The following is a 26,671-nucleotide window of genomic DNA, read 5'->3' on the forward strand; positions in this document are numbered from 1 at the left end:
GAGGAAAAAGAAAATTTGAAAAGCCCTGCTTCATAAGCAATTCTTAATGTCAAAAAATAATAATTAAAAGAAAGACAAAAAAACCAAGCCAAAGAGAGATGTCCCGAGCCCAAAAAGCTCAAAACACACATCCCCTCCTAACCTGGAATTGTTCACATTTGCTAGCTGCTTCAAAAAAACAACTCAAATGTCTGTTCTAGACTTTAAACGTGGGGTTGTCTTGCACTAACGACCTCTGCAGCAAACTGAATTATAACATATGACCATAAAAAGGAGTGAAAAAAAATACAGAAACACTATCAGATATAGAGAAAACTTATTCTAACTCCCCATGCTTATGAAGAATATTTGAACATGGCATTCAAAAGTTTCTTTTGCTGTTTAACCATGCCATGGGAATCATTTGATGTTTCTGCAGACAGCTGAAACCCCTCCTGTGGTCTCGATCAGTTTAGTGATTAAAAAATAACATTTCTTCTGCATGTTTCAAGGGGAAAGAACCGCAGAAGTAAGATTCTTTCTGGAGTCTATTACACCATCTGGTGCTACCTAAAGTCACAAATCCAAATGTACAACAACCTTACAGAAAGCTGTGGTATGTAAGATCAGGGTACGTTACTTTAGGGCACTGAATACTGAAATTGTCATTTCACATCACCTGCAAGAAACTTTCCCAAATCAATACACAGTGTTCTTTCTGTTTCATATACATAAAATATTTAGCACAAAGGTCATAAATTGTCCTTTAGCATTCATCTTTACAAGTCTATTTTATCATCAGGAAGCAAAAGAAGAGTGATCTTTGCATTTTATTAAGCAAACACCCCTGAGTAAAGAGGCTGATATCCACTGTCTTCTCTTTTGCAAGTAAGCACGCAGACACTCAGCATGCCGAAGAACTGAAAAAGAGAGAGTGCACAAGAGATTTAGTTCTGCTGTATTTTTCGTTTCGGTCATCAAACTCAACACCTATATGTTAATTAGGCTTCATCATAGCAAGAACATTCCTTCCATATTAAAAACCACTTAGAAAATACATCTACAGAAAGTGATTTTTTTCCTCTCCCCTTATCGTCAGGCAGATGAAATGGAGGGAGCTGGAAAATAACAAGTAAGGAACAGAGGACTAGGTCTACTTCAGAGCCAGAAAAAGGCTGCAGGCTAATAGGACATGGTAGAAGAAAAAGCCCTGAGATCAAAGGGCGAACAGTATTATCTTCCATGAGGGAAGAAATAGAAACATTTACCTTTACAATGGCAAACCCCAGGATTACAAGCATGGCATAGCTGATAACGCTCTGCAGCCCAGACTCCAGCTCCTCTGCACAGCCCTGCCAAGGAAGAGATAGGTGAAAATAAGTTAAAAGACACTAACTCAGCTGGACTTTTTTTTCTTTCTTTTCTCCCCAACCCTTCAAAGCAAGCAGGACCTTGTAAGGCCTGTCTAACCAACCACTGCGGACCTGAGAACTTCCATTCTTGCCTTCCAGACCTGATGGCTTCTCATTCTCCTCTTGCTTGAGGAGAGGCACTGACAAACTGCAATTCACTGACATTTTCTGCTTCTCAATCTCCTCCAGCTCAGGTCACTTAAAGAAGTGCCCAAAACTCAGAGCCAAGAAGATCAGCAATGGTATCTATAAAAGTCAACTTATGGGCTTGTGCCCCAGACTGAAGAACCTGCTATGCAGTTCTCCAGATTCAGCATGGTCAATCCTAGAAGAGTCTCTTTCCCTACCCCAGATCTGTTTGAACAACTATGTGCCCGTAGCTAGTGCCGGGGCCTTGTCATGTTGCTTCTGTAGCAACGTGAAATGGAGGAAATAGCTGAAAAGAATTGGATTAAGTTATCCCTAAACCCTGTCTGAAGTGCTTTTCCTCGTTGGTTCTGGCTGGTTGAGAATGATCATGGCCCAACTGTGAAACTGTGCCCTTTATCCTCACCCGTGTATTGAGTTCCTGTAGCTGATCCAGATGGCCCGTGCAGTTCTTCATATCTTGCCTGCAGCAGCTCAGAGGGACACTGTTGTTACCGGTGGAATTAAACCACTGCGTGGTTGTCCAGTCACTGTAGTTCTTTACCCCACAACAATGAAGCTGCCAAACACAGGACAGTTACAGGGATGCATGAATATGTACAAACATGAATGCTGGTGTTGAGTTAAACCTCTCCTAGGCATACTGGGCAAGAGCTGCCCTCAGTATGCAGCACATTTACAAGCAGCAGTACTTCAGGAAAACAGCAGTAGATATAATAGATCATCCTCCTTTCATACATTACCTCCTTATTGGTTTATTCTTTGTGAAAAATCTAATATTAAAGTGACAGGTTGCAGGATAGAGTCTTCTGTCATCTTTCTATTTTATGATAGAGGATTCTCAGCAGCAGCAGTTATTCACATGTACTCGTTTGGTATGATGCAAAGGCCACTCACGTCAACAAGGTCATTCATTTACATGAACTTCACACCAGGAGCCTGAAAAGGCCAACTCTGCAATGTGGGGAGCACCCTCAATTGCCTTGGAGATTCAGATGCTAAACACTGCTGCAGAGCCAAGTTTCAGGATATGATCACACTGACCCTCCTCCCCAGCCTTCCCAGCCCAAGTTCCTTGTTTAGGACCCCACTGTTCTTTTCTAAATAATTCTCAGGACAATTTAAAAGTTTTCTTACCTGCTCTTGCAAGTAATCCACAACAGCAGACTCCGGATTTTTCCCATCATACTTCTCAAAGACTGAGTGCATTGTGCCTTGCACATCAGTTTTTACCTATTTAGAGAGGAAAAAAAAACCATATTGTTTTAACATGAGATCTAAGAATTTTATCTAGTGGAAACTAGATCGTGGAGAAGATCTGTATCCCAACTAAGTCAGGGGAAAAAAAAATAAAAAAAATAAAAAGCAAGTGATGTTTTAGATAAAATGCAGGTAGCACTTAACCAGAATCACATTCCTGGATAGAAGCTTGCCTCCCCTGATGGAAGAGCCCTCCTTTGTGAGCATCAACAACTATTTAATTCAACTTAGAGATTGTTGCAATGCCTGCCAGGTACTTCATGTATTCAAGAAAACTGGATATATTGGAACGCTCTAACAATGCAAGATCTATTCTTTACTTTTAGGTTAGTACAGAGATGCTAATTCTTCACTTACCTTTTCCCTGTAAACAAATCCCAGGACAAAAGCAGATACTTCTGCAATAAAGATAACCAGGATAATGGCCAAGAACTGAAATTAAAAGAGAGAGACTGTAAGGAAGAATTCCACAGCATTTGAATTCAATTGCACACTACCCATCACATTAATCTATAGTCGTAAGTTATCATTATCTGTTGTTGCCTCTCCAATCAAAATAGTTTCCAGAAAATAAATTAGAATAGGACATCACTGTGCTTGGCTGGGACTATGACTGTGGTTCCGCAGAATCTGTGCCCAATGTAGGCAGTCTCCTGAACACTGCCATAATGTGATCTGTGTGAAGAGCCTATGAAACACTTCACAAGGTGGCTGTCGAACAGGACACTGCACAAATAAACCAGCAACTGAGTTGGGTATGTTGTGCACTACTTGCTGAGCTCATACTGCCTTCAAGGCATGAGCTACGGGCCTGAAGTTACTCAGCTTGAACCTTTCTAGGTTTTAAAAATCATTCTAGAAGAAGTGCGGGCATACTTTCAGGATTCAGAGAACCAAAGTCAACAGAAAAATACTTTTTTTTTTTTTTCACTTGCTTTGGAAATTCATATCTCCTCCTATTCCCTCACCATCACTCTTCTTCTCAAAACTGGCTAGTCTCCACACCTATCTCCAGGAAGCTAGCTGAGGCAGAGCCATGAAACTGCCCAAGGGTATTTGTCTGTACAAGGCAGTGCAACTAATAATTTAGCCTGCACCTCACTCACCATCAGTCAGTGCCTCACAGCAGCACGTAACTCCCACGAAGGAGCAGTGCTTCAGCAGTATATTTCAGAATAATCTTTTACTTTCTGTTCTGTGTGTCCTGAGAAGGTCTAGTGTAGCACTTCCCATACCATGCAACAGGGTGAAGAATAGAACATGCAAGAACATGCAGCACTCACCACCCCTAGACCAACTCGAGACTCCCGGAAGGTGGCACAGCAGCCGATCAACCCGATGATGAACATTACCACAGCGACGCAAATAATGATCACGGCTGGCAACAGAGCATACTTGTCCTGCAGAAAGTTGTCGTAGCTCTTGTAGGTGTTGATGACATATGCCCCAACATAGCTGAGACCTGCTGCTGCTGCCTGAAATGCAATAAAGTTATTAGCAGTTATTTATTAAGCCTCTGCCCAGGAAAGTAAATACAGACCTTTTTGTAACAGTGCAATTAACATTTCCACTTTAGAAGTAATGGCTACAGTATGCAAAGATCTAGAAGAAAAAAATGCTGCATCTGAAACTAGCTACCCATTCAAACTTTAACACAGAAGAAAGAATTAATTTCCCATGAATCACTCTTCTACTTATGAAGCACCACTTTAGCCAAGCTAAAACACGAGTCTATTAACATGCATCAGTCAGTGTCTCTGCAGAGGGCCAAGCTCACAATTCCTACCCAAGATCACCTACATCCTGCATTTGGAGGAATCAACTTTTAAGATGATCACTACAGGGGTGGGCTGTTGGTTTTGAGCTTTTTTTTTTTTCCTGAGAAAAACTCATCCTTTCCACTCTCGCAACACCATTAACCACTAAAACAGCTATAAATGTTCTTGTTTTCAGCAAAACACAGTCCTTCCTTTTTCTGGAGGAAACACATTTCTGCAACCTGTAAAATAAACTCTCCTCCAAAAGGATATTTTGCCGATTGAAGCCAACATACAGTGCACCAGTGACAGCTGCCCAACTAGCAGCCCTACAGACCAAAGGCTTTTATCTGCAGAACTGAGTACAGCCCTGGAAATAACACGGAAAGACTCAGCAATGCCCTGCCAATACCCCACCAATGGCATAAAAAAATTCTCTCAAGAGTTACAACAGCTCATCCACCCACTATAATCCTGCAGCACAAGACAACACCTGTAAAAATGAAGCACCATCCATACTCACATTCTGGAAACTCAAAGGAAACCAGTCTATTTGTTTTCAATAGGCTACAACTGGATTTCATCATGCACCTTACAAGCAGTTCATTACTTGCCCCAGTGCTGTATGTCTTAATTAAATCAAACACTCCTCACACTGGAGCTAGGACTTGCTAATTCCTTGTCTTGGTTTCAGCCGGGATGGAGTTAACTGTCTTCCTAGTAGCTGGTACAGTGCTATGTTTTGAGTTCAGTATGTGAAGAATGTTGATAACACTGATGTTTTCAGTTGTTGCTCAGTAGTGTTTAGACTATAGTCAAGGATTTTCAGCTTCTCATGCCCAGCCAGGGCACCTGACCCAAACTGGCCAACGGTGTATTCCATACCATGTGACGTCCCATCTAGTTTAGGAACTGGGAAGGGGGGGGAGGCAGTTTTTTTTTTTTTTGGCCGCTCGGGGACTGGCTGGGTGTCGGTCGGCGGGTGGTGAGCAATTGCCCTGTGCATCATTTGTACATTTCAATCCTTTTATTACTTACTGTTGTCATTTTATTAGTGTTATCATTATCATTATTAGTTTCTTCTTTTCTGTTCTATTAAACCGTTCTTATCTCAACCCAGGAGTTTTACTTCTTTTCCTGATTTTCTCCCCCATCCCACTGGATGGGGGGGAAGTGAGTGAGCGGCTGCGTGGTGCTTAGTTGCTGGCTGGGGTTAAACCACGACATTCCTTTACCTTGTTTGGCCCCTTCCCCTCCGGCCAGGTCTGGTGCCTGCCCTTCAATTACCTCCACATCCTTCATTTCAGACAGCTCTCAGTCCACACCACTCTCACATTCCTGGACGCTGCCTGTGCCTCAAAATTACTGGGATCAGATGCACCAAGTGATGAAACCAGGATCAAATTAACCCTTAGAGACATTTAGCACACATCGTGCAAGATCCTGCTGTGCTGGGGCTCAGATATGGCAGGTCCTCTGCAAAGTGAGGTATCAGGAAAAGGAATAGGATCACCAATTCTCAAGCTTTTTTTTTTTCTTCTCCACATGCATTGGGTTTTCAGGCGGTGCTAATGATTAAAGCAGTTCCTAAAACTTCCTTTAACTTTTCCTCTCGTTGAGGAAAAATCTCTTTCCAGTTTCCCTGTCTGCAGGCATACAGCAACCAGGGCTTCTTCCTCCCACTCCTTTTTAGGGATGCAGGGAAAGGATGAAGACCACTTTAGCTCAAAGGGCACCATTGCCTTCTCACTTCACCACCGTGAACAACCTCACCCCTTCCTCCTCCAACACTATGCTCTTGTGCTGAAAGCGGGACAGAAAAAGTCCCTGGAGTGGTAGCAGCACTAAAGGTGGGGCTGGGGACACTGCACATCCATCCTGCCTTGCCTTCAATTGCACAAAAAGAGCAAGGCATATGACTCAAAAAGTGCATCCCATATTTCTGGCCTGGAGAGCGGGATGCATGTGCGACTGTCCACCTATTCTCCGTTCTGGAATGGCATCACCTAGGCAAGGGCAGCCACGGAGAAGGAAGCAACACTCCTCAGCTAACTATCCATCATTCTGGAGAAAACCTGATGATGGGATTTGCTCAATGTATGCTTTATTTCTAACATTTTAGGACTATCAAGCACCATGATTGGCCATGTTGGCCCCAAACCCAGTGAAAACAATGCAGATTCAAGACAGGGGATGCAGGGCTTTTATTAAACACAGAAATGCTCTGCTCAGCTTGGCCAGCACCAGCTCAGAAAGCAGCTCATGCAGTTCCTAAAAGGGTTCAGAGTTTGGCCTCTGCTCCCATGGAAGCCATGGAAAACATCCTAGTGACCACAGCAGGAACAGCGGGATGCTCTGGGTTGACTTAAAAACTTCTCCCTACCTCTGCATGGCAAAAAATATTACACGAATAATGCCACAGTTACTGTCAGAGTTGTCCCATCCTGACTGTAACCCCTGGCTGCATTTGTTGCTGGGGTTTGAAGCCCTCCTGGTAAACATGGGTATGTCTGGAAAGTAACGGCATTCTAATTTCTCAGGTTTTGGGGAAATTTCAGGCAGGTGCACCACGACTCTACAGCATGCACCAAGTCATAATCCTCCACCATGAATACAGATACAACATGGCGATGCTCCCAGCCACCATGCTTGTACCCCAAAAATCACCTCATCCTTGGTCCCTCTGCTGCTGCCATCACTGCCAACCTAACACAGAGCTGAGATATGGCTTTAAAAATTCCAGGCTAGAGAAAGTACTCCCAGGTAGTCACCCCAAACCAAAGGTGGAGCCGGCCACTAGCAACACAAAGCCTCCTGCACGTGCACTTTTAAACCAGGCGCTTGCATCTGGGCACAGCCACTAATGAGAATGTTTTTCCTGAGGCAATAAGCCTTTGGTGCAGCTCAGTACCCAGGTTGGGATGTCCCACTGCAGTTGTCATCAACCACTGAGTGCCCACAGCCCCAAGAGAAAACCAGAAGGACTGCGAGACCCTCAGAAAGGATCATGATAGAGGAAGGCAGCCCCTGGGGAAATGGAACAGGGGTGACTTTACTGCAGGAAAGGCAGAACAGGCCGAATAACCGGGGTACAAAAAGGCATAAACCATGTTTTTGGCAAGTAAATGAGTCATCCGCATTCAGCAGCAATGTCATGTCTAACACATGCACAATGAAACAGTCTTGTGACTTAGTTAATGTGTAAAAGTTAATGGGCAAAGTGCAAAGTTAATTGTTTGTCATATTCAGAGGATGCAAAGCCCTGCTCTTTTGTGTAACTCTAGTCCCAGCCTTCACAGTAGTTCTGTACTTCTAAAGACAGTCTGCTTCACAACTTAATCTTCCTATAGGATGTTTTACACAAAAGAATAGCCCAATATTTCCATTATCCTTCTGCAAGCGATTTAGACTATAGGCACGTTCTTCATCTCTCATCCATACTTTATGCCTAGTTTTCTCCGTATTTTCAATGTGCTCAACACACAATGCAAAGGAAGCACACATAGGAAATGCTGAAGACGGACCAGCTGTGGGAAACTAAGAAAAACCTTGTTGCTAGTAAAGGGCTACCACAAATTTAAAAAAAAAAAATTAAAAAAATTGTTAAGCCAATTCACAGAAGTCCCATAAAGCCAGGACTAACAAAGCTCCACGACAGTTAGCCAACATCAGAGGGTCCAGTGTTGAGTTCAAGGAGATTCTTGTCCAAACTTTATCAACGCAAATATAGACCAACACTTTCACAGTAGGTTTTATTGTGACATTCAGATTTTGTCTGGGTTCTGGTCAGAGATGAAACACAGCCAGCCAGAGGTCTATTATAATTTCCAAACTTCTGCTTCCAAGCAGAAAAAGGAAGTGTAATGAGGTAAAAATAAGAGACTTTGGGTAAAGATCTGGCTTAAAGGAAGTTCACATTTTTCCCCACAAACTGAGATACAGCCACAACTTCACCCGTGGTTTTTAATTCAAAGTGAAGGTTTTGAAGACTGAAGAGCAGGGTCACTCAGGAGTGGAAGGCATTTCAGCTAACGATCTGTTCCCTGTTTTATTTTTGCAGATGAGTCCCAGGGCCAAACTTCAAAAGCGAAGATGAAAAATATTTCGGAACATAAACCTGAGCTCTCCCCTTAAGCCTTCCCAGTACTTAAGGCAAATTCAAAATCTGGTAGAGGGATTTTCCCCCCAGCATTGCAAAACCTTCAGCCCATTCCTAGATCTAACATGAAACTTCTCTAGAAGAGAAGTACAACAAGAAATGTCCTTTGCACTGCTGAAGATAGACCTTAAGTCAAAAGTGTAAAGTATGCCTGATTAAACAGCTTCTGTTGGATCTCAAAAAAAAAGAATTTTCACAAATACAAAGGCCAGTTTAAGTAATTACTTTTGGTGAGGAAGAGATCAAATAATTCCTTCTCCATGATTAGTCAAACACTTTCTCAAACACATCTAAAATTATATACAAGGTTGCCAGGATTATTCCAAGAAATTCACACTAGAAATTGTTATTGTTCTTTACAATTTTTTTTCCTCTCCTGCTTGGAAGTTTTCTTTCAGAAGAATTCAGTGCAAAATAGGATCACACGATGCACAGAGAGGCTTGGCACAATGTGGCTGGCAGAAACCCCAGCACTGGCAGCCAAGGAGTGATGCAAGGCTGATACGGGAGAACCAGTTCACCTGGTCTGTGGGGCTGCATCATTGCCTGCACCTGGCTGTGGTCCACCAGCAAGCACTGTACCTCTGGCAAGCAGAACATCATCCTAACCTTAACCCTTCCTCCCCAAACATCCCCAGCTGACTCACCGGGGCCCCAGGAAACACTGCTGGTATTTCTTTACAACACTGATGATGCACATAAAACAAGCTGAAGAGATGAGGCAAATGGAAATTTTGCAAGAAAACCCCTTTTCACAGCTGAGCGACACAGCTGCAACTGTCTCTGCCATCTCACCCACCACAGCTTGCATCATTCAAGGACCTAAGCAAGAATTACTTGGTTTTTTATATCCTGTGCCTCTGACAGAAAGCAGAGATCTTAAATTGTTTGAGTGTGAACAATAAACTCCTTGTTGGGGTTGAGCAAAAAGAAAGCAAAGCTGTAACAACTGGGTTTTCCTAGGCTGATGTTTGGGCAGGACCTGGGCAGGGTTACTCACCAAGCTGACTTCACCCACCTCTTCCATACTTAGCCCAGCCAGCTGAGCCAGGGAGGCAGGTATACAGTGGTGCTCTGCTGCAGGAACATATATAACAAGCTGGAACTCTCTCCAGCCACATAATGCACACACAGCACTGTGATATTCAGTCTTGCCCGGGAAACAGGAGGGGATAGGACTGGATGGCTATAAGGAGCCCAAGCTGTCTCACTGATGCAGAACAGGGCAGCTGCTGGAAAAGAGTAGAATTTTTTTTTTTTTTAAAGTACAGCAAGATTTTTACTTTGTGTTCCACCATCAGAAGAGGAATTTTTTTTATATGCTGATGACCATGAGCCCCTGCCCTTCTAGAGATACTTATAGCCATGCAAATACTTCATGACACTTTATCAGTGTCACAGCCATAGAAGGGCCCCCTTAAACTTCCCTCTATACCACTGCTCTGAGAAAGAGAAAAAAAAAATTACAAAGTTTGCATCTGTCAGTCAAGCAGAACAGATACTTTTCTACCTTTCCTTCTTTGTTTTAGTAAGTTGACCTTACATGATGGCTGGGAACAGAGGTTTGTGTTCGTTTGCATTTATCAGCATAGGCTTCTTTGTCCCCCACAAAACCTAAATAAAATACAGTAAAGGAGCCAACCTACTAGCTATTAAATTAAAAGGCAGTGTTTGTTGGTTCGAGGTTTTCTGGGGCTTTTTTTGAAAGTTTATCCCAGAATCTTCCAATTTCAGAGTGTTGATTTGATCATTTCGTCTGTTAATACGGACCAGTATAGGATTTTCTTTTTAAAAGGCTGGTCAGTTAAATACAGAGTAATAAAGCTATAGTGTTAAAAGGAAAAGCTGTAAGAACAGAGCAAATTGCAAATTCACCAAACAAGTGTGTTCAGCCACATGCATCTTCTATACAGTAAAAGAACTGAGATAATGACACTTAAAAAAAAGGCATTTCTCCCACATGAGTTCTCAGACAGAACCTTCCCAGGGCCAACACTAATATCTACCACAGCACAAAACTTGGACTGATTGGACTTTTCCCCCATATTGTTAACTTTTTATGGGCAAAGAAAGATAGGGTAAATAATACAATTTAAGGAGTAATAGTAGTTGTTTTCTGCAGCAAAATACTACAAATACGTACTGGAAGAACTATTAATATCTACGCAAACCCTTTCTGAACCATTTCCTTCTAGTTCTTTGTTAGACAGTCAGCTCACAGAGGTGTTTTAGTTAATTTTAAGGCTTGAAAACCACTTTTTTCACCAGTATCTTTGCGTAGCAGTGATTTAAGTCAGAGCGCCTCACCCAATACAATACCTGATGCTGTTTTGCCCTCACATCAAACAACTACATTCACTCAGATGCTATCACCTTTTCAGTAATTTTAATTTGCCAGAGGACAGATTAGGATATCATCTTCACTTACTAGTTTGCAAAGTGTTTGCCACTACCGTGCTGTCCCCATGCCCCCCTTATCTAGAATCAAGCTCCAACAACACTGATCTCAATTACAGCTGCACACACCTCCCTTAACACAGAAGACACTCCTTATCTTTGGGTTTTTTTTTGTGTACAGAAATGGTTTTTGATTTACCTTGATAGGTAAATCCTCTGCTCAGAAGGGTTTGCACAACATTTCCTCCATAAACAATTTATTTGATTACCCAACAGCCATCATGCACAGCAAGGGCAATTACTCTTTCTGGCTCCCTTGCTGCTTTATTGTACTACAAGTTTTACTCTTCCCATTTGCCACCAGATTTTCAAGTCCTCCCTAGCTTCTGCGTTACTCCATTTCCGTGGAGTCAACAGGTTTTCTAGTGACTTCAGGAGAAAACAAAGGCACTGAGCACTTCCACAAAAGCCTTCTTCATTTTATGCGTGCTTTAACAACTTCACAGCTCCTGTTTTAAACTCCACTTAGCCCATACAGACCACGCAGTTCCCCAGACCTAGAAGTCTCCCTTGGCTCAAGGCAGAGCTCTTTCTTCCCAGCACTTAGGGTAACCCTGGCTCAGCACTTCCCATCCCACTTACAGAGATTCCTCTCCCTTTTCCTGTCCCAGGTTTAAAACTCTGCCAGCTGGGAGGGACCTCCTGGCTTTGGCTACTGTTTCCTACCCTGCTTATGGTATTCATTTCTCTGAACGATAAATCAATTAATTGCTGCACTTGTGTGATCTGGCTTCATCCAGGGCAGCATGTAACCCTCCACCTGTGGTACAGAGGAGCAGGCAGGCTCCAGCATGCCCATCAGATGGCTGTGCAGGCAACAACTGCTACGGAGGGGATGTACCCACCATCTGCTGCAGCTCCCGGTCACACATAGCTCACGGCCACGACCGGACAGGCTGGCCACGCACCGGTGAGGTACAAGGTCACAGAAGCACGGAAGGGTTGGGGTGGGAAAGAACCTCTGGAGGTCATCTGGGCCAACCCCCTGCTCAAGCAGGGCCACCTACAGCTGGTTGCCCAGCACCGCGTCCAGGTGGCTTCTGAGTATCAACAAGGATGGAGACTCCAACACCTTTCTGTGCAGCCTGTGCCAGCGCCCCGTCATCCTCATGATGAAAAAATGTTTCCTCATGTTCAGAGGGAACCTCCTGTGTTTCAGTTTGTGCCCATTGCCTCTGTTCCTGCCACTGGGCACCAGTGAGAAGAGCCTGGCTCCGTCCTCTTGGCAGCCTCCCTTCAGGTATTTATGTATATCAATAAGATCCCTCCCGAGTCTTCTCTTCTCCAGGATGAAGAGTCCCAGCTCTCTCAGCCTTTGCTTACAGGAGAGATGCTCCAGTCCCTTCATCATCATCATCGCCCTCTCTCCATTATGTCCATGTCTCTTCTACTGGGGAGCCTAGCACTGGACCCAGCACTCCAGACATGGCCTCCCCAGTGCTGAGCGGAGGGAAAGGACCACCTCCCTCCACCTGCTGGCAACACTCCTCCTGATGCAGCCCAGGGTACCCTCCGCCTTCTTGCAGCAAGGGCATATTGCTGGCTCATGGTCAGCTTGGTGCCCATCAGGACCCCCAGGGCCTTTTCTGGGAAGCTGCTTTCCAGGACACGCACGGCTCTGCTCTGCTCCCCACTGTTCTACAGGTCCTTTAGTTTCTGAGGCCTTGGAAGCCCATAGCTTCAACTCTTTCTCCACTTTTTTCTACTGGAAAAAAAAAGTAATTAGCAATTTAAAAACCTAGTGCACACATCTCTGTGTTCCCTCAGACTCTCAAGTTGTGAAAACATTGATTTGCAAAATAATAAAAATACTGAACTCAGCAAGTTGGCTCTGGGTTGGAGCAAAAAGCAGCAAAGCTGCGAACCCCTACCAAATTGTCCTCAATTGCCAGCAGCACCAGGAAAGACAGACCACTGATCTTGTGCCAGTCACTAGCCACAATTTTAACACCTTTAAACCATGGTCACCTCATGTGAGGTACAGAGGTGGGACCTAACTAACAAAACTGTACTGAGCCTACTTACACAAATCCACAGGAGACTCTTCAAAGTACATTATATCTAAATATTCAGCTGCAATGTACAACTACGGGGCATGTTTCAGCTAGCCTTCAAAACACACCGCAGGGCTGCTTGGTGGGTATGGTGGGAAGCGCTTGCTTTTTCCTTTTCTGCCTCAAATGAAAACAATAAGCAGCAGCCAAAAGGTTCTGAAAACCTGTGGCGCTCTTTCAGAGAAAAAAAGAAAACCTACACCAGCATCTACTTGCAGTTTTTACGTGCTGCAAACCCACACACTCAAAAAGTGATTCTGGTTTTAGTGGGTTTGTTTTCAAATTATATTAAATAAATGTTTTCCTTAGGAGTTGTCCAAGCATGTCGTCTTCTGTTTCCCGAGCCTAACTCCAGGGTTATTTTCCCATCCCTAAATGCCAACACCTATCCTATGAAGTGTAAGTGGTGGGATGTCCTTGCGGAGACACTGCACACCAGTGCAAGGCAAGGAATCCTGCCCCAAATCCTCTGACTTCTAATGCTTAAACCTCTGCCTTGGGGTCAGTGTGCTGCTGCTGACCACAATCGCAGAACATCACGCACCTCTGAGGACAACAGGACCACTACTAGGAGAAAGCAAACCCACCCTTTTCACTCTTATTCTCCCAAATACAGAGAGGGCAGGGCAAGAGCTTGCTGTGAGTGTAACTTCAGCTGAGCATGGATGGATTTTTCAGCCACTGCCAAACTGTTTTGGCTCTGAATGTCCAGCTCAGACACAAAACACCCTCTAGTTCAATATTTGCCTTCAGAACCACCCTAGTTTCTTAAGAGGCTGTTTCTGGCTCAGCCATCAGATCCTGCAACTAAACTGAATAGCAAAGTGCACCTAAAACACAGCAGAGCTAATCCTACATCCTGGGGAAACTTCTCGGAGCTGGTAACAGGACAGATGCCTCTATAATCTGCCCTGACATATTGCTTGTCACTCAGCTGAAAGGGAAGGACCATGGGGAGCAAGGCCGCATGGTTGTTGTGTGCTTCTTCCTGTGAAGAAAAATGCAGGTTGGGATTCTCCTGCCGCAAAGGGATCCTGCCAGCTCCATGGTAAAGCTTGGTAGTGCAACACTTTGGGGGAAAATGAAGGAAATGCCCAGTTTATACACCAACTACAGGAAAGAGCCGCTTTCTATTCCCCCTGCACGAAGTATCCTCCAGCTCTGAACTTCTTGCAAAAGGGGTAGCAAAATGGGACCTCTCGAGCAGCTGTAATTATCAGAGGCACTTCTACAACATCAGACCTCTGGTTTCAGAGACCTGCAAACAGTGTGACTTGCGAAGAGACCAAAGTGTGTTTAGGACCAGACCCATAGCCCGGCCATCTAACAGGAGCGTTTTCACAGCCTCAGGGACTACTGGGGACAGTCAGACTAAGGCTGTTCCCCAGAAGCAGACAGGAAAGGGTGAAGTTTCTTGCACTGTGTCTGCATCGCCATCTGAACACCTCCCATTTCCTGACCACACAGCACTGACATCTCAGTTTTAATTTTGTCCATGAGGCCCCTACGCATATGGCAGAGCGCATTTTCCTGAAAGTCAGTTAAGTTCTGCTTCCTCATTTTGGGCAGAGTACTTTAAAATAAGGAGTAACTTTACCCTTTCAAGGCAAAAGAGGATCATGCAAAGTGCCAAGTCCGGTACCAAGCCCTGGCATCAGCCCCCTCCAGTGACCTCTCCAGTTCATGCGGCTGGTTTTCCCCCCACAGTTCAGCAACAAGTTCACAGGAGTGCTGGAAACAAACCCACCACTTCCCACCCAACACTCCTCATGCTGGGTCAAGATGTCCCCCAGCCCTCCCCAGCTCATCGCCTCATCCCGGGGGGTTCAGGGAGCCCCAGCCAGTACCACCAGAGGGGCAGAAACAAGGAGCCCACAGGGAAACCCGTCCTGAGCCCTTTCAGAAAGGGATGAATGACCACAGCTTTACTCGCTGGATGTGCTAAAAAAAAATTAAAAAAATAAAGCTCTTGGTTAAGCAGCTTTTTCCACCACGGACGCTACTGTGAGTCAGACTGACCCCATGGCCCATTAGCATCATTTCCCTGACCCAGAGCGGGGAGGAGAGCTTCCACAGCTCTTCTATCTTCCTGTCAAGTATCACATAGAGCATTAAAAGCCAGCAGAGCTGCCTATACCTCACTGTCACGCACAGTGGGCAGCTACAGACAGGATTAAGGATTTGCTTAAGAACAGATGGAGGAAAGATGAGAAACGGGTCACAGGGCTACTGACACCCAGACCTCTAAGGACTCTTTTGAGAATACCTCCATCCTTAAAAATAAATGTGCTTCCAGCACCAATAATCTCCAGCATAACCTTTGCTATTCACTACATTTTTAATCCCATTGAGGGATTCAAAATTCTCCTCCTCATTGGGTTTTATTTTTTAAGTATCCCGATTTCTCTCTGACTGAGGCTTCAGAGCAAGCATTCCCAAACCACCCATCACTGGCATGAGTGATTTCAAACCACTCATAGATGCAGGAACTTTGCCAAACCCTGCCATAGACCAGTGCTGGGATCACTCTCCTGGGCTTATCCTCCTTGGACAGTACTGTTGCTGTCAGCAGATCAAATTCTGACGTCTCCAATGCACCAGTCCTGCTAAGACTACCCAGGCAATAACTTGCCCAACAGCAGAGAATAGCATAAAGGTAAGTGAAGCAAGGCTGGGGATATGCCCACCTCTGATAAAAAGTGAATGGGAAACCTGGGCAAACAGGATTTTCACTCCAGCAACACTTAAGGTAGCCTTCTAGTGATGAACTCCCCAGGACTCCTGGTGAACGCCAAACCCTCTCTGGAAGCAGAGGTCTGTTTAGTGACAACAAAGCTGAAAAAGGTGAGCAAGTACAAGCTGCTAATGGCTGAATTCAGCAGCACAGCTCTGGGATTAAAGAAGGGAGTTTAGAAGAAAAGCAACCCTCAGATCACGTTATACAGAAATATCAGAAGATTAAACTCAAATCTAGTTTTAAGATTCCCAGTTCCTTCCCTTGGACCAGCAGGTGAATCCCTGTATTTCACCTCCCTCCTTCAAGGATCATCATCACATCCCACCCAGCCAAGTCCCCTCACAAGACATCACCAAGAAGATCAGAGTCTCCTCCAACCCTCACTATCCCTCTTTTAGGTGGCCAGAGTTAAACCAGCATCCCCAGTCTTTACCTAGAACAGGCCAACACCCACTTACCAAAATAACCACACACTTGGACCTAATTAGTAGGTGCTAAAAAGCAAAATTGGAGGTGGACAGACCTCCCACAGCTTAAAGCACCACCCTTGGTAACTGTAGTTAAAGAGCTTCAATCAATGCCTATTTGTGGGGGTTATGCACACCTACGTCTCCTCCACTCCTTCCCCCCCCCCCTTTTCCCCCATAGCAGAACGACCCACAGATATGATGGTGAGCCTGGTGGGTAAGAGAGAAGTTGCTTTTTCACCTCATTTAGGAAGCCATTGTTTGTTATTCTGCAAAATCTGTCTTTCTTCACTCCTGCACTCTGATAACAATCAGAGATCCAAAAGAGGATTTATTGCCTTTTTAGGACATCTCTAAGCAATAACCTTTGTCAAAGCACCATTAACTGCAGCAGCTGCTGAATATGCAGGTGGTGAATTATTTTCCATAATCATTTCCAAGCTGGGCAAGGTTTGCAGCATGCAATGCCTGAGCATGAATTACTCCTTAGAGAAGGACTAACGTTCATTGCAAATCTTATGTTTTGATAATGATCTGGAGCCTTGTACTAGTAGAGCCCCAACTGTTAGAAATGTTCTGAAAGAGCATAAAAGAGTCGGTTCCTCCTTCCCCACCCTCTTAAAACCTGAATTCCAGGTTCTGCAGTTCTGCTGCAGGAATGCAATTACCACACGTAATGGTGGTGGCAGCGTCTAAATGCCATAAGGTTTGGGGCTGCATTGCTCTTCCTAGGATAAAAAAAAAACAAAAGGCTGGTTTGGGTCACCCCACATTCAGAGGCTACAGACATGCAGAAGGATAATTACTGATGGTCCATGGATCCAGATGACCTACTAGCTTCAATCACAATTAATGAGTTCTCCTACAGCAGAAGAAAAGGTACCAGAGACCTCTGGTACCAGAGACCAGGACATAAAGCTGTTGTTTGATTTTCAAAAAGCTAAGCAACAATGCTAATCTGAGGTACACCTGAGCTGAAGCTCAGGGGATTTCCACATACAAACAGTGGGATGCTCCAATGTTTCTCTGCAGGTATTTTAAAAAATCACCACAAAACAAGCATACACGGTGAGATCACATTACTTGACGTGCAGCAGTAAACAAAGCCTCCTGCGCCGTTCAGGCTAGTGATATGAGAGTTACCTGGAACACACGCAGCAATAAATTGTGCTCAGCCCCTATAAAGGAGGCACAGGACTGGAAGGGGACAAGCTCCTAACTACAACCAGCAGCAGGTCCCCATATTTACAAAACAGGGCACGACACCCCACGAGACCTCAAGGTTTAATTCAAGCAGTTTTCAATTATTTTTTTTTCCCTCCCCCCCACATAGCTTCTCTCTTTGGGAGACCTCTGTTTTTTCTCTTTAAATCTTCCTTGCTTTAGAAAAGTCCTCTGCCTTCCCCATTACCCAGTCCTGCTCGGCCAGGCGATGGGGAAAGAGCAGAGCCCGGGGGGCTGCTGCTGTGCTGAGCCTTAACCCAGGCTGCGCAGCTCCCAACCCTTGCTCTTGGGCTACCACCAGCACATTGAAAGCATCCTTTGCAAAACACTCTTCTGAAAATACTCAAGTGCTACAAAACAGATGTGAACGCCCGAACCACGCTGCTGATACAGATGAGGTTTAACTGGGCCCCTTCTCTCAGAGCATGTGAGTCCTTGGATGATGACAGGGGGGTTACACAAACTTCCCCATGCAGGGGAAAAGCCCGAGACTGGTTGCAAGAATAATCACTGCCTCTTCTGAGCGGTCACCTAACCCAGGCCCTGCTGTCACTGTCATCAGGCTGCCGTGCCACAAGCCTCCAACGCTGAGCCCCCCAAACCAAAAAGTACACAACCCCACCCTCATTTTTTTGATTGCTTGTAAATAATTATTGAGGAAGTGATTTGGAAAGGCATAATTATACCAAAACATAATTGGAACAAAGTTCTCGGCCATTTTCCTCCCTCAAACACTCCTCACCCCAAACTGGGAGGGCAGCCCCTGCCTAATACCCTCATCCTGCTGCAGCCAAACAGCTCCATTTGTTTCCAGTCACAAAATTAGCTTGTAGATTGCTTTAACGACACACCTTTAAAAACACTACTAAAAAACCTACTACATTAAAAACACCCTGCAAAAAACCTCAAACTTCAACACCTTTTTTTTTTTTGTCAGAAACTTAAAAACCCAAATCTTCCTGTTCTGTAAAAATATATATGGAGGGTTTCCTATAGAAATTAACAAGTCACCTGCACACCGGTAAACTAAATTCCCAATTAACGCTGGAAACCCTGTTAACCAGAACGCAGTCACGTCCCACGACACCGTCTCCTTCTGCCACATCTCTTCGTCGCATCCAACACCCGGGACCGCAACCCCCACGTAAACCAGGCGGTTCCGGGTCCCCCCGTTCCGCACCCCCGTGTCCCAGCATCCCGTGGTGGTACCCAGAAAGCGAGGCTCAGCAGCAGCAGGACGGTCTTGGAGGTGATCACGCCGCAGTCCATCGCCTAGGACGGAGGGAGCAGGTCTGGGACTCCCGAGCAGGGACCGGCTTTGGGTCGCGCGTGGGGCCGCCCCCGGGCCCGCCCCACAGCGCAGCCCGCCCCGTCTCTGCCCACCCACGGGGATGCGGTCAGTGTTTCCCCGCGGCCAACGAGGCAGTTTTCCAAGCAAGGGGGTTGGGGAGCACCGGGAACAAATGTCAAAGCAAATTATTGTTGACTTCAACGTGGGGTTTTTTGTTTGGTTTTGTGTTTTCTTTTTTTACTTCTGCAACTTTCAAGCTTAGTTAAACTGAGCTTTTGTGAAAAGCTCTCACTGCAGCTGAAAGGTTTTCATAAAATCTGCCTTCCGGGACTGTGAACACGCAGCAGCGTGTCTCCCTTCATCGAGCACTTCTCAGCCTTTTTGGTTTGGCACCGTGTCATGCCAACCTTTTCAATGGCATGCACCAGGAATAGCAGGAATACAGCTACAACGTGGGTTTGGACACTCAACTGTGTGTCCTAACCACTGAAATGTGAGTCTGAGCAGCCACAGGGAGAGGGATTTGAATTTGGTGACTGCAGAGGGCATGAAAACATTGCTTTATTTCCATCAGCCGAGCCTCGTGCTTTTAAAAACAAGCCGAAGGTGCAGGGCGGGCAGCCAGGGGTTTGTTTTGCAAAGACCTCCGGCAGCCTGAACTGAGCTGAACCCAACTCCGCTGGGCTGCAGGATGCAGCTGTAACAAGTTTCCCGACTTTGCCCCTTCCCAGCAAAACCAGATGCGAGCCAGTTTCCTTCAGGGGATATGGATTTTGGAGGGGTTGTGCTGAAGTAGCTCTCCAGCGGGAAATCATGGAAAGGGAGATTATGGACAGTCTCTGCCTGCGGCCCATGAATTGAAGCCGCAGCTGCTTTGAAAGGCAGCAGAAGGGCTTGTGCTGCCGGCTGCCAAAATCACAGAAATCCCCACGCAGAAAGTAGGGTGAAGCTGACTTCCAAAATTAAATTCCTTTAGGAGTAAAGATCAGCACAAAGTCAGACCTTGATGACTGCTGACGGAGCTCCTCCTGCCAGCAAGCTTGTGTTTGCCATGATAATTTCTATTACAGCAATAAATGTGAACAGAGTGTGTAATTGTGGAGTATTTCTTCATTTTAAAAAAAGCAGCACTTTCACTTTCCCTTGCAGTGTGGCAGGCTGAGGTGTTAATAAAGAAAGGAAATTGCCTGGAAACTTTTATCTTCATAATTTTGTAGGAATGACTGGTAATCTGGGGGAAATATTTCGAATAAGAATGAAAGGGCAAATTCTGAAGTTTCATTTGAAATGAAAAGGAATAAAAAAAACACACCAAAGAAACCATCTTGCCAGCCAAACCCTATCTTTCTTTGATATCAAAAGATTGTTTCCATTTTTGTCGCTTGTTAGTTCTCTCTTTAAAAAATAAAAGTAGTTTCACAATGAGAATGAAATAGTGTCCTTAATCAAAATGTTACCAGCTGTATGCTGTTTCTTTCAAAGCAAAATGTTATTAAAATCAACAACGGCCGATTTTTTTATTAAAGGTGGCCTAGAAAGTAACTTGCCAGAACAAGGATGTGCCTGTGGAGACAGCTGTATCCCAACCATCTCAGACAGCCCCGGTTATGACATTCCACACCATTCACCACCAAATTAGTCTTAAAATCAAGAGATTCCTGTTGAACACAGGATTTTAAAAAAGCACTAAGCTGGCAATTTCACAGTCAACTTTGGAAATGAATGGGGAAAAAAGGAAATTCAAAGTATCTAACACAATAACAGAAAGATAGCCTAAAAGGAGGCTTGGTTTACAGAGCTGCTCTCTGCCTTTGGACCTTTTGCCCTGGATTAATTGGGTGGGTTGGTTTGGTTTAAGTCTGAATTTGGTTAGGAAATATGCTGGGAAAACAACAGGTTTCCCACTCATTTATTTATTGTATGTTTTGCAACATGCAAGCTCAACAGTTTGCACTGGAAGCCGTAACATTTAGTAGGAAAAGGATCTTTACTTTTTGCCTTATCTACCAGGTATCAACCATGTAAAGATAAAAAGTCCCCTCTGCACATCAGACCATGTGTCTGGAAATAGCTCTCTTGAGTTTTCTTCCTGCTAGACTAAACAACTTGTCAGCTCTGGTATTTTCCAGTACTGATTCTCTCCCATTGAGCCCCATTTTTCTTGAAGCGCCTAAAAAAGGCTAGCGTGTTCCCCAAGGGTTTAGCTGTGCTGAAGAGGACGCCGAATGCCTCTGGCTTCTCCTGCAGTGCCGTGGCGTTGTTGACTCACTTCCAGCTTGTGATCATCTATCGCTGCAGATCTATTTCTCCTGAAGGAACCACTTCCAAGCCAGCTGTTCCCCATCCGCTTCTCCTGATTATTCCTGCTCGGGTGGGTGACCCTGCCCTTGTCCTTTCTGCGCCACATCTGATTTTTCAGCCCTTTCCTCCAAATCCTCAAGATCATTTGGTAACTCCATCCCTACCTCAGGCCTAGCCCTTGCCACCTCCACGTGCTCTCCAGATTTAAATTCTCTATTCTCTCCTCCAGGTGATTACTGAAATTAAAACCCACTAGAGGTGGGTGCAGAAGCCCAGGTGACAGCAAACCACGGGTGACTGTCCCTGGGCTCCCGATGGACAGTGGGGTACAGGGAGGTGTTAAAAGCCTTATCATATGATATTTATTGCTTCTTTCCCCACAAGGCCTGTTAGCCATCACTGAAGGAAATGAGATTAAAGTGAAACCATTTGTCCTTGACAAATCTACATTGGCTGGTATTCATCTCCCTATTTTCTTCTTAGTTGCTTACGAATGATTTCCCAATTACTTAGTCCATGGTCTCTTTGATGTTGTTTTTCAGGAACTGAAGTTAATTGGCCTGTAATTTCCAAGCCCTTCCTTTTTTTTTTTTAAATGGAGCCTATATTCTCCCTTTCTCAGCCTGCCAGCACCTCACCGCCCTCCCAAAACCCCCATTGCAAACAGCTCTGAGATGGCTGGAAACACTTTTTAAGTCCTCTAGGATCAAGTCCATCATACAAAGTTCATTTGAGAACCATCAGTTTACAAAACCTCAGCGTAACCTGTCCTTTCCGCATTCTCCCATTGATTCTACGCCTTTATCCCTCCTTTCTGCTGTGCCAGCTGCCAATTGTGCCAGACGTTTTGGTGACCATTGGTAGAAAATGGGGTCAGAAAATCAGTCTCTGGTGGTTGGCACGTGAGGATGACGCAGAAGCACTTTTCATAGTACATGATCTTATTTCTCAGAATGGTTTGGATCTCTTGAAAATACTGATGTAAAAATAACAGGAAGGAAAGTTTACAGTCAGCAGAGAGAGCTTTTTAGCTAAAAACACTGAAAAAATCTTTAATGGAGATCACAAAGTTAGCAAAAAGTGAAGTTTGAAAAACTCAAATACTTTCAGTTGCTCTTTAAACACTCCAGCTGGGTTACACGCTCAGTTCTTGTTGCAGTCGTGAAAAAACATGTTTCCCAGAAACAAATACTCACATTTTCTCATTTTTACAGGAGGGAAATTGTTCCCGTATGGAGTTTAATTAGGAAGGCAAGGACTCTATATGGCCTTCCATCCCACACCAGCAGAGAGCCTGCCACAGCAGCTGTATTCACTGGAGCATTCATGTGTAAGGGTTCGCAGTTTAGACCTTGCCATAGTGCTAGACATAGAATTTTGATTTCTACCATGCTTCAGTACTCTGCTGAGCAGGTACTATAGATAATGCTGCACTGACCCCGAAGCTCTGACTGCAGCTATTTCAAGCCTCACGCTCTGCTCCATCAACCCTGATTTGATCACACCACTGGTCTTACCCCACTTGCTGACCTGGTGACTGAGGACAGCCAGGTAGGACATAGGTGATGAAACCCTGAAAGATGCCTGGTTAGCTTTTCTGTGGTATTCTGTGGTAGTTACAAGATACAGCTAAAGCAGCTCGAAGATGTTTTGGTCTCTGGATCCCAGCTGCAGCAGTGAAAGGCTGGCACTTAAAATCAGACGAGGCTCCAGGGCTGTGTCCAGCACAGGACTTAAAACCAGTAGCTCTAGAGGGACAGGCATACTGGCAGCACTGGGTACCAGCAAGCCCAGGCACAAGGACAGAGTCTTCTCAGTGAAACCTGGAACATGCAGGGAGGAGAAGGAGGAGAAGTTTGCTGAGTGGAGCACTGGCGGGTCGGCTCTTGGGGCAGGGAGGTAGGGAAGGACCACAGGCAGCTTTTGGGAAATAAGTGCAGTCTTAATGGCTCGATCCACGAAACTGTGTAAATCTCCTGGCAGGGCAGCCCTAAGACACACTGACCATGTTCATGATGATCTTCTCATGCTGGGATTATTCACCCCTCCTTCACGCTGTGTTCCCTTTTTGTGGTTAAACTCTGCTCTTTCAAGGTTGAGAGGAAGAAAGGAGAAAAACATTTTCTCCACTTGCCTGTGGGCGTGGAGGGAGGAGAGCAGCTGATCTTGTCTCCCGCTCCCTTCCGCTGTGCAGGTCAGGCGTAAAAAAGAGCAGTTGTCTGATGGCGCCTGGCTCAGACATGGTTGGGGAAGGGCTCTTATCTTTGCACTTCTACATTTAAACCATAACAACCAAGCACGACCTGTGTACACAGCTGACACCACAAGCCAAGGCCAAACGTAGACCTGTCCCATCAGCTGCCTCCTTTCTTCACTCAGAAAGTTTGCAGATCTCTTTTCAGCTCCTAATATTTGAAAGCTGACCAGCTACTCCTGGGCTCCAACTCAAAATTTCTCAGCCCTCACAGGAAGCTCAGAGTTGATTAAATGTTAAGAATTACTCATCTCCAAATGATGTGCCAACACTAGAAGCTTGCATCTTGCTGCCATGCAATTCCATGGGGAGATACACGGCCACAACAGAAACACATGCTTATTACAGATAAACCTCAAGAATCCTGATAGTCAGCGCTGCCTACAGCTGCACGATGAAACATCTGCAGGACTTTTAGGCTGCAGAACTTAGTACCAGCACGAATTCAAGTTAATCACGAAGGTGAGAGATGAGAGCCAAGATGTGAGGCTACTTTCTCAGGGGAAACCGCACAGCTGGGGCTCTGCACCAGGAGACATGGTGCCGGCTGGCAGGTACTGGCTTTGACACATGGCTGAACGAAGGCTTTATTTTTAACTTGTATTTTTAACATACATTAGTATAAGTTCTGAGCTCTGCTACTTATGTGAGGGATGTCTCATTGGAGGCATGTTTGTGTGACTCTCCTATCCCTGTTCCTGACTCAGCCAGTCATGTGGATCTGAGCAAACAGCAAATCCTTCAAAAAATGAGTAAAAGTACCCAAAAGACACAAAAACCAGGAGTCATGATTTCCCTAAGCAAGTATTTTGAAGATTGCCTGAAGGTGCTGGCAGGAAGGATTAGAAGGGAGCATGACCAGAGGAACCTGAGATGGTCTGGAGTGTGACCGGTGAGGAAACCCTGGGGGAATTCAGAACCAGACAGGAACTGGCAACTTCTCAGAGCCCTAGCCTGGGAAGTCCAGGGCATCTACGGGGGAGAAGGACTTTTGATCCTGTAGAAGGAAGGGACTTGGTGTGCCCAAGTGCTGCCTCATGCAGTCACCACAGTCCCACACAAAGGGAACAGGCAGCCACTGCAGGAAAAGTTTTGTCTTTTATGAGGGGTGGGGATGACTTTGGTTCCCTTAAATCAGGTTAATTTTTCTTCTAGAGGAAGAAGTAAAAGGTTTCTTTTGTACAAAGAAAAGGGGGAATTGTTCATCAGTTGATATCGATCACTTCCTAGAAGAGCAGAAAGGGCCTACTGTCCTTGCTGGATTTTCCCACCACAGATTTTGCTCTTGAAAAATGGCTCTGGTTTGCTGAGTTGCTCTAACTCATCACGTGGTATTGTCTTACCCCCCCCACATTCCCAGCCCTTCCTGCATGCTGACGTTAGCATTATTGCAGCTGAGCCAAGGCAGATCAAGCCCAAGGACACACATCATCCTGTTATTAGGGTTTAGCTACATGAGCTGTATCTTTGTGCTGATCTGTCTGGACAGGGAGAGAAGGGAGAGATGACTCCATCCCTTTTTGTGGCTGGCTGCACTTCACTTAAAGCAGTTTGAAACGTTGGCCCACATCTAAAGCTCTGACTTCTGTGCAGTTGTTGACACCTGAGTCTCAAATGGGGCTTTCTGCTGGCTGTTCCTTAGAAAGAGGTTTCAGGAAAGAGTGTCCAAACCAGCAAACCCAGAACAGACCATATGCTACATATATCCTATAGATATTGCCCCAGTGAGGAAACCCTGGAGAACAATGCGGTGACCAGGATCCCCTTTGGCATGTAATTTAAGGAGAATCTGGTTTTTTATCTAACGTTAATGTAAAATAAGCTCAAAGTCACAAGACATCTGTCATGTCTTTGGACTAAAACTAGCTTTTTCAGGAGGAAATCTTTTCAAAGCTGGTGGAGGGACTTCACATAAAACAATAGGGGGACTGAAGGATCCATCCACACCCCCCTATTTTTTTTAAGATTTCAGATGGAAGTGCTGCACATTTGTATACAGTCTATATTTTTTGTTACACACAAAACTGATCTGTGGTTTTGTGTAAATGTTAAGAGTAAGGCAACATTCCCCATTAAACACCCCATAAAATACTCGGCAAAACCATTAACATACAAAGAAATTCAGCCCTCCCAACACTTAAATATGAGTGTTTTCAGGGGGGAAAACCACAGTTCCCTGCTGTGAAGCTGTTTGCCTCTCCCAAACATCTCAAAGACTAAATCACAATAGGCTGATAGCATAAGTCTCTACTGAAATAAACTCAAGACATTCCAGTTCAAGGACTACCGCAGTAGCATAACACATACCCCAGCGCTTAAATCCTGTGTATCATACGGCTTGCTTTGATCGTGCAAGGATCCCATCACTGGTACCTAAGGTAATTGCACTGCTGATTTCAGTTGGATGAGAAGCTTTACAGTCAGCTTTAAACATTGACCTTTCTTCTGTTGGATCACTTTTATAATTTATCAGCCAAGTCCCAATTATCTGCAAGAAAGCAAAGTTGTTGGCAGTATCAGTGTTCCTGGGCTTCATAGCTTCACCAACAGCTTTTACCTGTGACTTTTTTTGTGGGCAATGAACTTGAAGCAATCACTGATCCACAGCCAATGTTTTATTCCCCATTCTCCTCCAGCCTGGGGAAGCTCCGGAGCCTGTCCATTAGCAGCAGGTCTCTACGAGGGGCCTGCCCGTCATGACCAGGGAGCTGATGCTGTGGGGTTCACACATTTACCATCAACCTGGGGGCACATTCTCGCCATTAAACTCCTTCTTCCTTCTATGCACTTATTAACTCAAAAAGTTTTCACTCTTGTACACATCCGTGCCAGCCTCTGCTCCCACCAGACGCCACCAGCACTTCCCAGCGAGGTAACGTTACACTAAAGAGGGGCACCAGGGCCTGGGCTCTGTGGGGCCCTGACTGATCCGCGGCAAGGACGATGCCCTGTACGCTCTACCACCCTCGAAGGACCTGCGGCCTCACAGCTCGGCGCCCACACGGTGCCTGCGGCCCGGGAGCGGTGGCACAGCGTGTGCGGGCCGGGTACCGGTACCGGGCCCGGGCCCAGATCCGCCTCAGGCCGCCATTACGGGCCCGCCGCCTCCCCTCAGCCCGCCCGGCGGACTGCGCATGCGCCGGCTCGCGCCCTTCCCTCCCGCGCTTGCGCC

General features: G+C 45.4%; 1 protein-coding gene across 2 annotated transcripts; it reads right to left on the reverse strand.

Annotated features, from left to right (window-relative positions):
- Window positions 1-657: 657 nt before the first annotated feature.
- On the reverse strand, window positions 658-26,641 carry LOC142027321 (tetraspanin-36-like). Of its 2 annotated transcripts, none has more exons than XM_075021262.1 (7): window positions 25,807-26,641; window positions 4,082-4,273; window positions 3,156-3,230; window positions 2,676-2,771; window positions 1,945-2,097; window positions 1,248-1,331; window positions 658-899 (listed from the first exon to the last, which is right to left on the reverse strand). In XM_075021262.1, exons 1-7 carry the CDS (start codon window positions 25,861-25,863, stop codon window positions 813-815), a joined length of 744 nt encoding a protein of 247 aa, XP_074877363.1. In that variant the 5' UTR covers window positions 25,864-26,641; the 3' UTR covers window positions 658-812. The 2 variants fall into 2 exon arrangements, with proteins under 2 accessions (XP_074877363.1, XP_074877362.1); XM_075021261.1 differs by lacking the exon at window positions 25,807-26,641 and adding an exon at window positions 18,863-19,119.
- Between the last annotated feature and the right edge of the window lie 30 nt (window positions 26,642-26,671).

Source organism: Buteo buteo, chromosome Z (genome assembly GCF_964188355.1).
Source record: "Buteo buteo chromosome Z, bButBut1.hap1.1, whole genome shotgun sequence".
Lineage (NCBI taxonomy): Eukaryota > Metazoa > Chordata > Aves > Accipitriformes > Accipitridae > Buteo > Buteo buteo.

Bases quoted from the DNA above. Each gene is read 5' to 3' on its own strand.
- LOC142027321 (XM_075021261.1), bottom strand. From the start codon at position 18,922: ATGGACTGCGGCGTGATCACCTCCAAGACCGTCCTGCTGCTGCTGAGC. The intron at 2,772-3,155 runs GTAAGTGAAGAA...CTCTCTAAATAG, and splicing joins GATTTGTTTACAGGGAAAAG to GTAAAAACTGATGTGCAAGG. The intron at 2,098-2,675 runs GTAAGAAAACTT...TGTGTTTGGCAG, and splicing joins TGGATTACTTGCAAGAGCAG to CTTCATTGTTGTGGGGTAAA.